At 37.2% G+C, this 17039-nt stretch overlaps 1 protein-coding gene across 15 annotated transcripts in view; it reads left to right on the forward strand.

Moving 5' to 3' along the window:
- Positions 1 to 17039, forward strand: part of BTBD9 (BTB domain containing 9) — a 506404-nt gene that overhangs the window by 54537 nt on the left and 434828 nt on the right. For all 15 annotated transcript variants that reach the window (XM_065542923.2, XM_005553116.5, XM_045390224.3 and 12 more), the window contains 2 exons: positions 6495 to 6714; positions 9211 to 9330. In XM_065542923.2, coding sequence (XP_065398995.1) covers positions 6495 to 6714; positions 9211 to 9330 — 340 coding nt within the window. The remainder of the gene's footprint in view (positions 1 to 6494; positions 6715 to 9210; positions 9331 to 17039) is intronic.

The following is a 17039-nucleotide window of genomic DNA, read 5'->3' on the forward strand; positions in this document are numbered from 1 at the left end:
CAGCCTGGGCAATATAGTGAGATGCAGTCTCTAAAAAAGGTTTTTTTAAATTAGCTGTGTGTGATGGTGTGTGCCTGTAGTCCCAGCTGCTTGGGAAGCTGAGACAGGAGAATGGCTTGAGCCCAGTAGTTTGAGGCTGCAATGAGCTATAACTGTGCCACCACACTTCAGCCTATGTGACAGAGCATGACCCTGTCTCTAAAAAAATACAAATAAAATAAATAAAACTCTTTGACTTTGTATCTTCAAAGATAGAAGATGCTATTTGTATCTTCCCAACTATAGTTTATTGTGATAGAGAAAATCTCATCTGTAAATGGGGGTATATAAGTCATCTCTAATGAGTATTCCTCCATGGGAGTGTGTAGTATTGGTGTATGTGCTCTTGTCTCCTGAGTGGTGAGCTCCGGAGAGCTGAGTCTAGTACGGTGAGCAGCACATAGGAATACCATAGGATTTTTTTTTTATTTAATAGGATGAAGGTCCCTTTCAGCTCTGTGATCTATGTAACTTGCCTAAATTACCAAGTGAATTCAGTGCCAGAACTGGAACCAAAGTGCTGGTCTTGTGACTCACCAGGCAAATACTCCTTCATAGATTCTTCTGCTTGGGTTCTTTTTTGTTTCCATTTTGTGGTATGTTTGAGTACCAGTACTGTCAAATGTGGAAAGGAGGCCTGCAGAGAGTGGGAAAGCGGGGGCGGGGTAGGGGTGGGGTTAAGGTAACACAGGAATGGTAAAGTAAGTCACTTGTAATGCTGCAGTTCTTGGGGATTATTCACAGGAAGGGAGTATCCATACATTTTCTAGGGAAGTTGGGATGGGGAGTAAAAAATGATTTAGGTGACAGAATTGGGTAAGTAGATTGCTTTGGGCAGAGAACTAAGTCTGGATCCAAATAATCCACTGGGGCAAATGACCATGTCAACCTACATGTAATAGGGAGTTCGATAAAAGATAATGAAGAACATAAAGCAGTGAAAGAAAAGCACGAGGTAATTAAACCAGCACTCCTTGCAGATTTTGGCACTGTATAGCTAGGGGTACGTTCTGCTTCATTTCTCCTTAACTTTTCTTTCTAATAATTAGCAATTTCTACCTAGCTGTAGAACTTCAAAGCTTAATATTTTTCTTAATGCTTGTAAAATGCATTAAAAATTTTGTGTAAAAAATTATGATTATCTACTATCTTGTTTAATCTCTATCACCTTGTTTTTTCAAGACATAGAGTTTTGTTCTGTCATCCAGGCTGGAGTGCAGTGGCATGATCTTGGCTCACTGCAACCTCCACCTCCCAGGTTCAAGTGATTCCCCTGTCTCAGCTACCCAGTAGCTGGGATTATAGGCATGTACCACCATCACGCTCAGTTAATTTTTTGTATTTTTAGTAGAGATGGGGTTTTACCATGTTGGCCAGGATGGTCTCAAACTCCTGTACTCAAGTAATCCACCTGCCTCAGCCTCCCAGAGTGCTGGGATTACAGGTGTGAGCCACTGCGCCCAGCCGGCACTTTGTATTTTTTTAAGAACTTCTTTTTCTCTACTGATAGACAGATATAGCCGCTAAGAATATTTATAGTTTGATTTATTTTATTATGATTTAAATTTTCTCATGATCATTCTTCCTATTATATTCATCACTTAATTATGGATTTTGCAGAAAAATTCTTGGAGTTATATTTTTATCCAATGAGATACTCATATTATAGTTACCATGAGAGAATTTCCACTTGTATAGATGTTCTCTGTTTTGAAGTAAAAAAGACTCTCAGGGAATGAATCTGTCTGTATCAAGAATGGTTAGGAAAGTTTTCAAGTACCCTTGAAATAAACTTCAAAAGAAGACTTAGACTTGTGGTAGAAATTTCATTTCCATTTTAGACTTTAGTCACAATCACTTGAAACTTTTGTGCCTAGTATGTTACCCCTAGCTTGATAAGTTTTAATGTTGAAGAAACTTACGTTTAGAGAAAATCCAAAGGTGGCATTAGGTGGCATTAGTTTCTAAATCTGAGAGGTTGATGTTCACATCTTTGGCCTCGTTTTTTTATTTTTTATTTTTTATTTTTTTAATTTTATTTTATTCATTTATTTTTTATTATTATTATACTTTAAGTTCTAGGGTACGTGTGCATAATGTGCAGGTTTGTTACATATGTATACTTGTGCCATGTTGCTTTGCTGCACCCATCAACTCGTCAGCACCCATCAACTCGTCATTTACATCAGGTATAACTCCCAATGCAATCCCTCCCCCCTCCCCCTCCCCATGATAGGCCCTGGTGTGTGATGTTCCCCTTCCCAAGTCCAAGTGATCTCATTGTTCAGTTCCCACCTATGAGTGGGAACATGCGGTGTTTGGTTTTCTGTTCTTGTGATAGTTTGCTAAGAATGATGGTTTCCAGCTGCATCCATGTCCCTACAAAGGACACAAACTCATCCTTTTTTATGGCTGCATAGTATTCCATGGTGTATATGTGCCACATTTTCTTAATCCAGTCTGTCACTGATGGACATTTGGGTTGATTCCAAGTCTTTGCTATTGTGAATAGTGCCGCAATAAACATACATGTGCATGTGTCTTTATAGCAGCATGATTTATAATCCTTTGGGTATATACCCAGTAATGGGATGGCTGCGTCATATGGTACATCTAGTTCTAGATCCTTGAGGAATCACCATACTGTTTTCCATAATGGTTGAACTAGTTTACAATCCCGCCAACAGTGTAAAAGTATTCCTATTTCTCCACATCCTCTCCAGCACCTGTTGTTTCCTGACTTTTTAATGATCGCCATTCTAACTGGTGTGAGATGGTACCTCATTGTGGTTTTGATTTGCATTTCTCTGATGGCCAGTGATGATGAGCATTTTTTCATGTGTCTGTTGGCTGTATGAATGTCTTCTTTTGAGAAATGTCTGTTCATATCCTTTGCCCACTTTTTGATGGGGTTGTTTGTTTTTTTCTTGTAAATTTGTTTGAGTTCTTTGTAGGTTCTGGATATTAGCCCTTTGTCAGATGAGTAGATTGCAAAAATTTTCTCCCATTCTGTAGGTTGCCTGTTCACTCTGATGGTAGTTTCTTTTGCTGTGCAGAAGCTCTTTAGTTTAATGAGATCCCATTTGTCAATTTTGGCTTTTGCTGCCGTTGCTTTTGGTGTTTTAGACATGAAGTCTTTGCCCATGCCTATGTCCTGAATGGTACTACCTAGGTTTTCCTCTAGGGTTTTTATGGTATTAGGTCTAACATTTAAGTCTCTAATCCATCTTGAATTAATTTTCGTATAAGGAGTAAGGAAAGGATCCAGTTTCAGCTTTCTACTTATGGCTAGCCAATTTTCCCAGCACCATTTATTAAATAGGGAATCCTTTCCCCATTTCTTGTTTCTCTCAGGTTTGTCAAAGATCAGATGGCTGTAGATGTGTGGTATTATTTCTGAGGACTCTGTTCTGTTCCATTGGTCTATATCTCTGTTTTGGTACCAGTACCATGCTGTTTTGGTTACTGTAGTCTTGTAGTATAGTTTGAAGTCAGGTAGCGTGATGCCTCCAGCTTTGTTCTTTTGACTTAGGATTGTCTTGGAGATGCGGGCTCTTTTTTGGTTCCGTATGAACTTTAAAGCAGTTTTTTCCAATTCTGTGAAGAAACTCATTGGTAGCTTGATGGGGATGGCATTGAATCTATAAATAACCTTGGGCAGTATGGCCATTTTCATGATATTTATTTTTTATTTTTGAGATGAAGTCTTGGCTCTGTCGCCCAGGCTGTAGTGCAGTGACACGATCTCAGCTCATTGCAACCTCAGCCTCCCAAGTAACTGGGATTCCAGGCTCACGTCACCACACCTGGCTAATTTTGTATTTTTAGTAGAGATGGAGTTTCACCATGTTGGTCAGGTTGGTCTTGAACTCCTGATCTCAGGCGATCCACCTGCCTGGGCCTCCCAGAGTGCTGGGATTACAGGTATGAGCCACCATGCCCAGCCTTTGGCTTAGTTTTGACTTGTGGTGTCAGGACTGCAGGAGATGGTTCCAGGGATCAGCAGCAACAGACTTTGCATCTCCACTTTTTATGCCTAGCAAGAAGGGAAAACATGTTTATTTTTACCAAGTAGTTATGCATCATTGATATCTGAAAAGCATGGATTTCAAGCTTTTGTTTGTTTACTTGCTTGCTTATAGAGTACTTCCTCTCTAGATCAGAGGTGTCAGGAGGGCAGGGCCTGTCTCTGTCGAGTTCACTAATTATTCCCAAAACCTTGCATGGTGCCTGGTACAGAATGAGTCCTCAGAAAAATGCTTTTTGACTGGAACTGAATGAGTGCTTTATATGTTACTTTAGCATATGTTATCTGTAGTATAATTTTTATCCGTACTGTAATTTTTACAGTAACCCTATGAGGTCGGTTGGACAAAGTATTCTTTTTAGATGAGAAAGCAGATTCAGAGAGACTGACAGGCCTTACTCAAGGGGAGTGAATAAGAACCTGAATCTTAAGCTTAGGTTTTTTCACTTTAAGTCTAACTTTTTTTTTTTTTTTCCCTCCCTATATCAGACTATTTGTTTCTTTCCTCTGGGTCTAAGGCAATCTTAGAGGGAAGTGGGGGTTAGAAAGAGGGAGAAGGTATGGCCATTCATCAGAAACCCTTCAAGAGGGAAGTAGCAGAATATTCTGTTAAAACACAGGGCCCCTGCAGGCTGACTGCTTGGGTTCTAATCTCAGCTCTGCTACTTGCTGGCTCTGTGACCTGGGGCAAGTAAGCCTGTCTAACTTTTCTCTGCCTCCACTTCTCATCTGTGAAATGGATGTAATAATAGTACAGTACTCAAAGGATTATTACGAGGAGTACATCAAAGGAATTAATATTTGCAAGGTGCTTAGGACAGTGTCTAGCACATCGTGTATTATAGAAGATTTGTTAAATAGGAAGAATATGGGTGATTATCACATGCTAATAGAATTTAGAAAGTTATAAATCAATAGCACTTAAACTTCTGATGTTAAGAAGTTAAGCATAACTAGGATGTTTTGTTTATTTTGGCTGGGTTGCTACAGTCCTTTGCTTCCATTTTAAACTTCCATTTTTCAGCTGCAATTTATTGTTCTTTTCTGGTGCCACTCTCTTTACTCATCTTGATTTGAAATTAAAAAAAAATTTTTTTCCAGAAATCTTCAATGATGAATTACTTTTTAACAAGAACCTGATTATAGCTCACACTTTCCCCTATTCAAATCACACGGCCAAAATGTGTGTGTACTGTGAGAATTTGGTATTTTTTTACAGTCTGTAAACTTACATAGTTCTCTTATTATGTGCTTTTTAATATGTTTTCTTAATAGTAATGGCTATATGTTTTGAAAAGCATATATATATGAGTAGAGCTCACAATATGCTTTACAAACATCATCTCATTTAATTCTTAAACAGAAACACCTGGGGGATAGATATGTGGGGTGGGGGAGGGGGAGGTCTCCCCCCGCCATTGAGAAATGGAAGTTGAGAGAGGGAAACTTCTTTAAAGTGATGTACCTGGCTAAAGGTGAAGCCACTGTTTAATCTCTGACTCTTCAAGTTCTTAACATCTTTCTGCAGCCTCTTGTCTTTCCATGGAAAGTGTCAGTTTTAGAATGTTAGTACCTGGAAGATAGGTTCCAGATCTGTGAAGCATAATTTACATAGAGGACTTCAGAGTCCCAGGCACAATTGATACTTAATAAATCTAATGTTGGTGAGGGGAGGGGATTTAATAGTAACCATAATACTGATTTTGATGACAGACTATCAATTTTCATTTTTAAAAATTCTCAAGTGCAGAAAAAGATATCTTCTTTTAAACAATCTTGTTTTATAAGCCAGATTAATTGATTCAGCATATTCATGGATGACTAACAGCTATGCTATATTGGAACCTTTCTTTTTCTGTTGTTTTATCAGATTTCTGACCTGTTTGCTTTGCTTTTATACACTGTCCTCAGTCCAGATGGCAGGTACAGGTCATCTTACATGCTATTTTTGTTTAGTAGATATTTAAGTTACTAATAGAATGAACTCAGCAGAGCCAATTTGTTTGTCCTAGTACATGCCTTTTCTAGTTTTATTAACTTTTGAAAAGTAACATTAGTCTCAAGCACTTTGTGATTGTGATACTAACATTAAATTTAAACTCTGAACAGTATTTTTTTGCTTGTTTGTTTGTTTGTTTTTAATAGGGACAGGGTTTTCCCATGTTGCCCAGGCTGGTCTCAAACTCCTGGGCTCAAGTGATCCGCCTCGGCCTCCTGAAGTGCTGGAATTACAGGCATGAGCCACTGCACCTGGCCTCTGAATGGTGTCTTAATCCTCATAGATGTTCTGTATTTTCTGTCCCGTAAACTTGCCTATGCTCTTCTTAAATGCAGATACTAGAATAAAGTGGAATGCTAGAATTTTTTTTTTTCAAAAAATATAGAATAACTTGACCATTAACCTAGCTTTTTCTATTTTTAACTGTAGTACCAGAAGAAAACATTGCAACTATGAAGTATGGAGCCCAAGTTGTAAAGGGGGAGCTGAAATCAGCCTTATTAGATGGTGATACTCAAAATTATGATTTGGATCATGGATTTTCAAGGCACCCAATTGATGATGACTGCCGTTCTGGCATCGAGATTAAGCTAGGTCAGCCGTCCATTATCAATCACGTACGGATACTCCTATGGGACCGAGATAGTCGGTAAGTGATTAGCATGACTTAGAAACTGACATTATATTTGAGATGACTTAACTTTGTGGTCATCTACTTTTGTTACATAGATATGATGGTTTATCTCTTTGTGATCATTCTGCTATCTCTTGAAGGTTGGTTTTGGGGAAAGAGTTAAAGGGTACATTTCTTTAAAAGAAATACACTTTTTTGTTTTTTTCTTCTTATAAAAATAATATGTGTTTATTGTAGAAACCGTAGAAAATATAGAAAAGCACATAGAAGAAGATAAAAATTGCTAGTAATCTCATTACCGATTATTAATCTTCATATGTACCTAGCTAGTGTTTTTTTCAATTATGCATGGACACATACACAAAACAGAAACCTGCGCAAACATAGTTTTATGGATTAGATATACAAAAAGCTAATTTTACTTTTAATACATTGTGAACATTCTACCCTTTAAAAAATATTCCTCTAAAATGTATTTTTAATAGTTGTTTTATATTCTACCATGAGTTAACATTATTTACTTGATTCATTAGTTTTGGATATTATAACCTTTTAAATGCATTTTACCCTATGGCAAAGAGAAATATTGTCTTTCAGTGTGTAGATAAGTATTATCCTCAAAACAAAAGAAATTTGTGAGAAAATTTAATCCAGTTTGGGAACCCATTCAGTTTCTTGGGGGCTTCAGAATTCTGCCTTTCTTTCAGCCACTGTGATGCTTTCACCCACTGTGGCTTCTAGCTTCAACCATAATGGCAGAAGTACCAGAGCAGTATGGTGACAAGAACTGAACTGTTTCCTTCATTGCTGTTTATCATAAACCCAAACCCTGCCTACCCAGAAACTGTGCCCCACTGATGCCTCTTTAGATCTGGGTATGAAGGGCTTAAATAGTAATGATGATGGTGTCCTGCAAACCTTACAAGGTAGTGTGTTTCTTCTGTTAGCACCACTGCCACCACGCTGGCTTTTTAGGCCATTTAAGCCCAGTGTGAAGGGAAGCTTTATGAAGTAAGCGTCAGCATTTCCCATGTGCATGGGTGTGTGAGATCCCCAGGTTATCTTTTCCTGTTTGTTTTTTATTAAGAATATATTTTCTAATATGTAGCTTATTGGATATAATTTGATGTTTTTAATTGGCAAAGTGGAACCAATCCACATATCTCATTTCCAAGAGTCTCTGATTAATAATAACAGTATAATAATAATAATACGTATTTGCAGCACTTTCATTACTTTTATGTGGTAGACACTGTTCTAAAAGCTTTACGTATTTCACTCATTTAACTAATAGTGAAATTATTATAAAAATAATAAAAGAAAAGTTTAGTATGTTTGAAACGAAGTGGTTGTCATCGTTTCTGTGATGTTAAATATTTATAGGCCACTTTGTGTTAGTATGTGCATTACATTCACGAGGGATTTAACTTTACCACATAACAGTTCTTTTCTTACAGAAATTGTTGCCATTCTAAGCAAAGGTGAAAAATTCAGAATCTTAAGCCAAAAAGATTCTGACGTGTTGTAAAATTATAGCCTGTGTTACTGATAACCCAGAGAGGTTCAATAAAAGGTTATAACCAGTTTGAGACTGAGTGATAAAATGAATGGGAGTGAGGGGACAGCAAAGAAAATGAGGGGATGACACAAAATAAGCTGACCTTTTCTGGTCACAACTGTGGGTTGCAGGATGACATTTATGGTCACCTAAATCTTCCAAGATTGTTCCTGTTGATATTACAGTACAAGTAATAACTGCATCTCAGATTTAAATTTGGCTTATGACAGGGGAATATAGATTTGTTCAGGATGGGACCTGCATGTAATGGTTCGGAGTAGCTGACTAGGGGAGGATGATAGGCTGTTTTCATTACTGCCAGATTATCAGCTGGCAAGTTTTAAGTTGTACCCAAAAGAAACGTGCATTATCCCTTGACTGGTGTCATTTATTTTTTTGCGGGTAGCTTGTATGTATGGGAGGGTAGGAGACTGGTAGGCAGCAGGAGATAGGCTGCCCTCTGTGGGGGAACCATTCCAAGTTGACTTTCTTCCTTAGAGGGGTGGCCGAACACCCTGGCCTGGGAAGGTAGAGGGAGAAAGTGTACTTCCTGCTTCTCTATTTTCTGTTCTTCTCTCTCTCGTAGCATCATGTATCTTCTAATATGGTATAGGTGAGGCATCCTGACCATGTTTGAAAAGGAGTAAATATCTCGCATGCCTGATGTGTCAAGTACTGTGTAGGACCCTGGGGATATGAGTATAAATACAGGATGGCCTTTGTTCTTAAGCAGCTTATGATTTGAGAAAGCAGACAGACAACCTGAGAGATAATTTCAGTGCATTGTAGGTGAATGCTGTCATAACATTGTTTTGTTATTTGAATTTCATTATGTAGAAAATGTAATTAGTGAATTCTGTATTTTTGTATCTTTTAACAGTTTATTAAAGTACAGCTTTGTATTGTTATTTTAATATGGTAATTTTTTTCTGCTTTTTCCTTTTGATTCACAGGTCTTATTCATACTTCATTGAAGTGTCAATGGATGAACTTGACTGGGTTAGAGTGATAGACCATTCCCAGTATCTGTGTCGTTCTTGGCAGAAATTATATTTTCCAGCCCGTGTCTGCAGGTTAGTTCTCAGTGGTTAATAAATGATTTTTATTTTTGTATAAGGAGATTGGACTTTGAGAAGCAGAACTGCATTTTTTCATCTTGAAAAAAGAGTTTTTCAGGATGTCAACTACTAAACATATCCCAAGTAAAAAACTTAGGAAAGTATGGAAAAATTACGCATCTTAATATTTACAGTGTGTTGTGGAACTATTTATACAACATGTCTTGTATAATATATATGTAGTACACACATGAATGAATGAGAAGGGACAGGGAACATTTGAGAAGTGGAATTTTTTTAAGCTCTGTGCTATACAGTGAATGGTCATATTCATTGTGAAACATTGAAAGCAGAATTACTGTTAGGGGTGCATTCTTCTTAGGAAAGCCATGAGAGAGATTTCTGGAGTCTTCCTTGGCAATGGCCAGGGCCGGAGGAGATTTTTGAATGCCAGTGTGCATGTTCTGGTTATCTGTTTTTTCTGTAGGTTAGTGGTTAACAAATGGGGTTTGACAGAACGGGTGTTTCAAGTGGGGTTGCATTTGGGGCAAATGAGGCTTAGCTAGTGGGGCTCTAGGCTCAGAGCTTCTTTTCAGCCAGAGCACCTCCGCTTTTATTTTTGTTATGTATTGCAGCCCTCAATATTGTTGTCTTTTAAAAATATCAAAAAGCTACAGTTTTAATATTTCATATTCTCCCTTTAGGTATAATCCATCATTTAAAATTTCTGAAATTTTGTAAAGCCTATACAAATTAGTGAATTTGTTTAGGTGGTTAAAGGGCTCCAAAATTCTGCTGTTTTTTTCTGTTGTAGTTTTCTCACTGGAAATTGCCCTTAGATATTCTTTACCTTAAAGTCAAAAGATTAAAGGTAGAACATGATTAGTTTGTTTGCTCAGGAAGAAAAGGGAAGGAATAAAGTGAGTGTACACCACAGAGAATGTGGGGCTGGCCCCTCACCCATGACCCATCTGATCTCCCCCTGTGGCTGATTGGGAGCAGATGGGGAGGCACCAAAGCACTTAGTCTCTTGGTCAGAAGTTACTCTTATACTTGTGAAACTTATGGTCTAAGAGCAAAAGGCTGAATTTTTACCTCCACTATAGGAACTTCACAAAACCATTCAGCCTCTGGTACAGTAAAGAACGTTGCCTACATTTTTTTTTTATTGGTATGACCAGACACAATGTTATTACCCAGGGATCCTCTTGTGTGAAAATGAAGAAAATCAATTTCATTTCCCCAAAGACAGACTTAAGTGTCTCAGGTCTGGCAGTTGCTCTTTTATCAGAGGAGTTTTGAATGGATTAAAATAAGAGGGACAAGAAATTGAGTGAAGATTCCATATCTTAGAGCTGCCTGGGGATACTTCCAGAGTGACAGAGGGACCCCCATGTGGAGGAGGAGATTGAGTCTGCATTGACTCTGGTTATTACTGTTGTATCTGATTAAAACACAGGCAGCATAACAAAGCGTCTGATATGGACTGAAGGACTATGTGTTTGCATTTAATTTGCAACAACAGGAACATGACTCTCAGAACAAATCATCATGAATATAATACCTGACAGCCTGTGTGCTTTACCCACCTGAAAGCTCCTGTTGTATGTATGGAAATATGTGCCTTTGATCATGATCTCTGGCTTTTAGAAAATATACTTTACCTTTGTATATTAGTGAGCATGATTATACTCTCCTTATTTTGTCTTTCCTGTCTGGCCTTGACTTTGTTGGTAGAGCTGTTATGTGTTTAGAGACTGGCTATATTCATGATGCTAGTTTTTGTCTTGGTATAGCCAGCTCCCAGTTCTGGTTGAAAAATACTGAGCAACAGTGATCTTAGTGATAATGATAACAAGAAGAGGAAAGAATCTTGATATCCATGTTAATAAGAATTTTTTAAAAATTCAAACCACCTTATTATATTAATTACTACTTTCCTTAGTAAACTGCCTTTTTTACTAGTTCATAATTTTATAGTATTTAAAAATGAACCTAAGAGTATGTCTATAGATTAACTGAGGATGTCTTGGTGTTTCTTTTCTTCACAATTATTTATTGTCTACCTAAACAATGTTCTAACTACACTTCTTCCAAGAACTTCACTGGGCAAATAAATTCTTTATTTCCTCAGCACGTAAGTGTTCAATTTGCATTATGTTCGTTAATTTGCACGTTTGTATGGCAGCTTTGTTCTTTAGTGTCCTTTGCGTGTTTATCTTGCCTCTGATACTAAAATTACAAGCTCTTGGAGGCAGGGAGTATGGATTCTAATCTTTTATTATTCTTGCACAGTGCTCAGACTGTGACCTTGTATGCAGTAGGTACTCTATAAATATTAGCATAGGTTTCATGGTGTCAAGGCAATGACTATCTAATGAAGAGAGATTGATCGAACATTAATATGTACATATATTCCTTGGGACTTTTTAATCTATGTATTCATTAATACATATATGAATGCTGGAAAATTCTCTGTAATGGTAAATGGTTCTGAATTCTTTGCAAAGGTTACTTTGTTTTTTCTTCAGGAAACTGAATTTGGAGGTTATTCCTGAAGAATGTAAGTGTCATGTATTGATGAAAGATTACATCTAATACATTCACAAAAATAATACCTGATGAATGGGAAATCTGAGATTACCCCATCCTCTCTCTTGAGTTTAGGCTAAACCACATATGAATCAGAATTGTGTAGTAGAAAAATAATGGGCTGTGGAGTTAGGTAGAGCTCCTCTCAAATCTTTGTTTCACCTCATATTTGTGTTGTGATAAGATTGTGCCTCTCTGAGCCCTAGTATCTGCATCCATAAAGGATAGGAATACCAACACCTCTTCGTGGGGTTAGATGTGAGAGTTAGATGATATAGCACATTTACATGTACGGAGCACAGTTCTGGCAGAAAGGAGGGGCTCAATAAATGGCAGTCATTTTTATTATTTTTCCTAATTTCAAACCTTCAGAGAGAGTCATCCCTGCCATCCTCGTTGGTCATGGTAGCTCTCATTGTGAAGTGGCTCTCACTCTCACCTCTGGAGCCTAGTCTTTTTGGTACTTTTTTTATTGCCAATCCATACATACAGTCCAAAACATGGCTTAAACAGTTTTAGCTTAACAACCAGCCCATCTTTGTATATGTCTAGGAGTTTTCATATATTTTCATTGGTAAAATATATATAACATAAGATTTGCCATTCGTCTGTCTTGTCAAATGTAATTCAGTCAGAATTCACCTCAGCAAGATAGTCAATGTTATCTGGTGGTAGATAACATCAGTCTTCAGAGCCAGTGTGATCATTCCAACCATGATAATGAATGCAGGGCAATGGTCCGCTTTGCCTTTCTGGACTCGTTTTAGGAATGTTTGTGAGTTAAGTGGGGATTACTGTATGTAGCCAAAAGCTTAGACCAGTTACCCCCTTCAGACTTTAACTGGAGATGGAGAAAAGTGACTCATCAATTTATGCTCAATTTTTCATATGTCTTGAGAACCATGTTATGTCTTATCAGCCTTTTCTTTCTAAGGGAATTCCACTTTACCCATAATCTGTAACCTTCAAATTGTCTTCTTGGTTATCTGGTAAACTCTCTCTCAGTCCTTTCCACCTTAGATGATCGAGTCTAGTACTGAACAGAAAACACTAGTAAGGAATAGTGAATATTGAGTACTGTGGGGGTGCTTTTAAAATTTTGAGCTGTTCCTCAACATGGTGCTGTTAATTTGGCAGCCATATAATATTGCTGAAAAATGAGAAAACTTTAAAACATGAGTGTGAATGGGTAGAAGTAGAATTCAAAGTGTGCATGTGACTGGTGGCTGGAATTGCAAGTGAAATCTTGGTCTAAAACCTGAAAGTTGAGAGAGAAGAAAGCAGGGCTGAAAGCAAAGTTCTCAAGGTTATGCCCGTTTAGAGAGGGAAGAAGAGCGTAGGTGGGAGAGGGATTTACCTCAGGGGCTGGACTGAGTTTAGAGGAGGATTAGGAGCATTGTTTACTGGAGACAAGGCCAGACAGGGTGTTGAGATGGGTGTAAGCTGATAATTTAGAGCCTGGCATAGGAGAGATGAACTTGTTTAATACAAAACTGGGTTTCTTTCTTTATTTCCTTTTTTAAAAATATATCAAAATGGAAATATCTCTCATTATAAAGTTATAATGTGGTATATATTTTAAATATTGATAAAACTTGTCATCTGGAAATGTTGTACTCAATTTCTACCAATTGCATGCAAAAATGCCCCTTTCTGTGAACCTTCACCAATGCAGACACTGTCACCATTTTGCCAATGTAATATATAATTTGTTGAAAACAAAAGTCCTATTTTACTTTGAATTTCTTTATTGGTGAGTTAAAGTATCTTTTAATACTGGCCATTTGTTAATTTCTTATTTATGAAAAGCCTGTTTTTGTCTTCTGCATATTTTTCTTCTGAGAATTGTCTTTTTCTTTTTGTCTTGTGAGAACATATCAATACATACGTATATGACATTATTCTTTTGCCTGTCATATATGAAATTTGTTACACATTTTTAGTGTTTTATTGGTACTTTTTGCCATATAGGATTTTACTTTTTAAAAAATGTATTCAGATCTGTCCGTCTTTTAATGCTTTCTGGCTTGGTATTATGATTAGAAGATTATTCCTCATTCTAATATTAGAGAATGTTAAACTTTTGTGTGTATATGCATATTTTTTTCCACTACTTGTTTTTTTTTTAAGCTTTATATCTAAGTGTTTAATACAGTCAGGGTATTTTGCATATATCTTTTCAGGTGGGGATAGTCAGTTGACTAAAGTCATTTATTTAATAATCATTTTTTGCTATCCTAATGTGATCAGCCATATTTATCATGAGCTGGATTCTAGCGTGTACACTACTCAGTTCCACTGATTTCTTTGATGCTTGCTGCAAGTATTTTAATTATTGTAGTTCACTGCCCTCCTTTTTCTTCTTTTCTTAGAATGAGAAATTGTCGTGTGCCATATGTGTCATAGAAAACAGAAAGGGTATCATAGAGCATGTGCTGCAAGCCTGTCTTCTGGTTGTCATAGTCACATTAGAGGCCATAAGTGATGATAAACATCTCACTAGAATGGTTCTACTTTCACTTACAACAGGAAATTTAGGCATGCTTCACCAGCTAAGGAAATAGATTTTGTGTATTCATTCGTTACTCACCCATTCAACAAATAAGCGCCTACTTTATGCTCTTGTTGTACTTGATATTGAGGCCAAACACTGAAGAAGTTTGCCAAGGTTTCTGTGCTCTTGGAATTTGGTAGAAACAGACTGAAACAAACAAATAATAAGAGCACATGACATAATTATGAGTGTTGCAAAGATAGTACTGTGATAGTAATGGAGGTCAGGGGAGGAGGATTATTTTAAATAGGGTGGTTAGAGAAGGCCAGAGACAAGGGGCAGGTGTTTTAAGCTGAGATGAAGGGGGTGATATTTTCTGGTCATTGTTTTACTTGTTTGTGTGTGTGTGTATGTGTTTCTTTGTATTTTAGATGGGCTTGCTCTGTCACCCAGGCTGGAGTGCAGTAATGCCATCTTGGCTCACTGTAACCTCCGCCTCCTGGGCTCCAGTGATTCTTTCACCTCACCCTCCTGAGTAGCGGGACTACAGGCATGTTCCACCACACCCAGCTAGTTTTTTCTGTTTTTAGTAGGGGGCCTTGCCGTGTTGCCCAGGCTGGTCTTCAACTCCTGAACTCAAGCGATCTGACTGTTTCAGCCTTACAAAGTGCCGGGATTACAGGTGTGAGCCACCATGCCTGGCCCATTGTTTTAGATATTTACACAACATCTAAATATTTTCTTTGGTGTACATTGAATATTATTCAGGAGTAGCTGGTCTACGTAGGAGACCTCATTATATGAGTACTCTAACTTTACTGTGTTTTGATATATGGCATTTTAATCTCATTTATTGCTTCTATACATTCTAGGCCCCCCTCATTCCTGCTGTCAATAGATACAGCATAATTTTTTTTCTCCTATTCTCATTAGATTATAGTACCTATACAGTGCTATAGATCTACATAGAACAAATGAGAAAATAAGCATTGCTATTTATGGAAGTATTCGTTTCCTGCCATATTAACGCTTGTATAACGTGTGTCTTGTTTTGTTTCTCTTTTGTTCCCTACACCTCCGCCCATAACTGGGCATTGATATACTTATTTACTTTTAAAGGCGGACACTCTTACATTATTCAGTGTTCACTAGATTGCTTTAGAATCCTAGCTAGAATAATGCTGAGCCTTTACTTTCTTCTTAGGACTGGAGACCTTCACAATTCAAGAAATGCCTTATTCAGATGTAAAAGAAACAGGAATAGTTTCATTTTTAAAAAAACCAATCTTTTTAGTTCATACTTAGTTTCAGTTATCCATCTACCTACAACCTTGATATTACAGTTGAACTAGCAAGAGCAACCCGCATAGAGGAACATTTTCTTCTAAGAATGCAAAGCAAAGTGTAGCCACATGGTGTCACTAAATTATAACAATTTTACTTGAAGCTAAAGAGAATTTAAAAATTGCTTTTTTATACCATCATATTTAAATATAAATGGTTCTGAAAGTCTGTGATTTGTGAAATAACATGTGAAACTATTTGTTCTATTTAAGTCTTTCTGCTGAGTTAATGATGTCCAAAGTCCAGAGGTATATATTTTGGTGCTTGCTAGCTAGTTCTTGAGTTGTCATCTGCAAGGCATAGGTGAAATGTGGGCTTCTGTAGTCCAGCTATTCAGTTTCATGCAAATAAGTTTTTTTAACCTTCCTTTGGAATTTTGAAAGAGAAGAGTAACTCAAAGGAGATAGGAGATAGATTTTCTGAATATTTCAAAGGAATCAGAAAACAGAAGAAAAGAGGAATGAGGATAAAGAGAAATGAGGTTACAGGACCTCAGAAGAGGTAGGAAGGGAACAGTCTAACATTTATTGAGCATCTTCTATGGGTCAGGCACATCTCATTACCTTGTGTAATTCTTATAATAGCCCTGTAGGAGAAAAACCACTACTTAATTTTATAGATGAGGAAATGGAGCCTTAGAAAAGTTAAATTTGTAACCAGGTCTGCCTGACTCCACATTACATTGCTGCTGCAAGAATCAAGGTAAAGAAATAGCTCTACCTTGCTGGTAGGAGAAGGAGGCATTGAGCCCTGAAGAAGCTCTTACTGCCTCTTTGGAATGAGCAGTTTCCCCCAATCCTGTAGGGGAGGGCCTGCTATGGCCAAATTCTACTAGTGCTGGTCACCCAGACTACACACACATTATACTAATAATATGTTTTCTGTTTTAAAATGCTCCAAAGGGAGTGCAGCAATCCTTTATCTAGGTATGTTTTATCAGTTTGTCTGCAGAGCTTCGAATTTTCCTGCCCCTTAGTTCTCCATAAGATCATTTTACAGTATTATTATAGAGTGAACCTAATATTCTTAAATCCTAGCTTGTTTTGATTCAGCTGTGTTTAGAAACAAATTCCATATATTATGAAATTTTTATTTACAAGATTTCTTCACATCTTGAGTTGCTTTTTTTTTTTTTTTTTTTTAGTTGAGAAATTTTCTGTTTATTATTTTCACCTAGAATCCTTTTATTAGGGGGAAAAACACAACAACAATAGCAAAAAAAAAAAAACCCCAAAAAAACCTGCCATGTTTTATATTCAGTAAGACCTTTGAGAAATGACTGTTTGTCCTTAAG

Source organism: Macaca fascicularis, chromosome 4 (assembly GCF_037993035.2).
Source record: "Macaca fascicularis isolate 582-1 chromosome 4, T2T-MFA8v1.1".
Classification (NCBI taxonomy): Eukaryota; Metazoa; Chordata; class Mammalia; order Primates; family Cercopithecidae; genus Macaca; species Macaca fascicularis.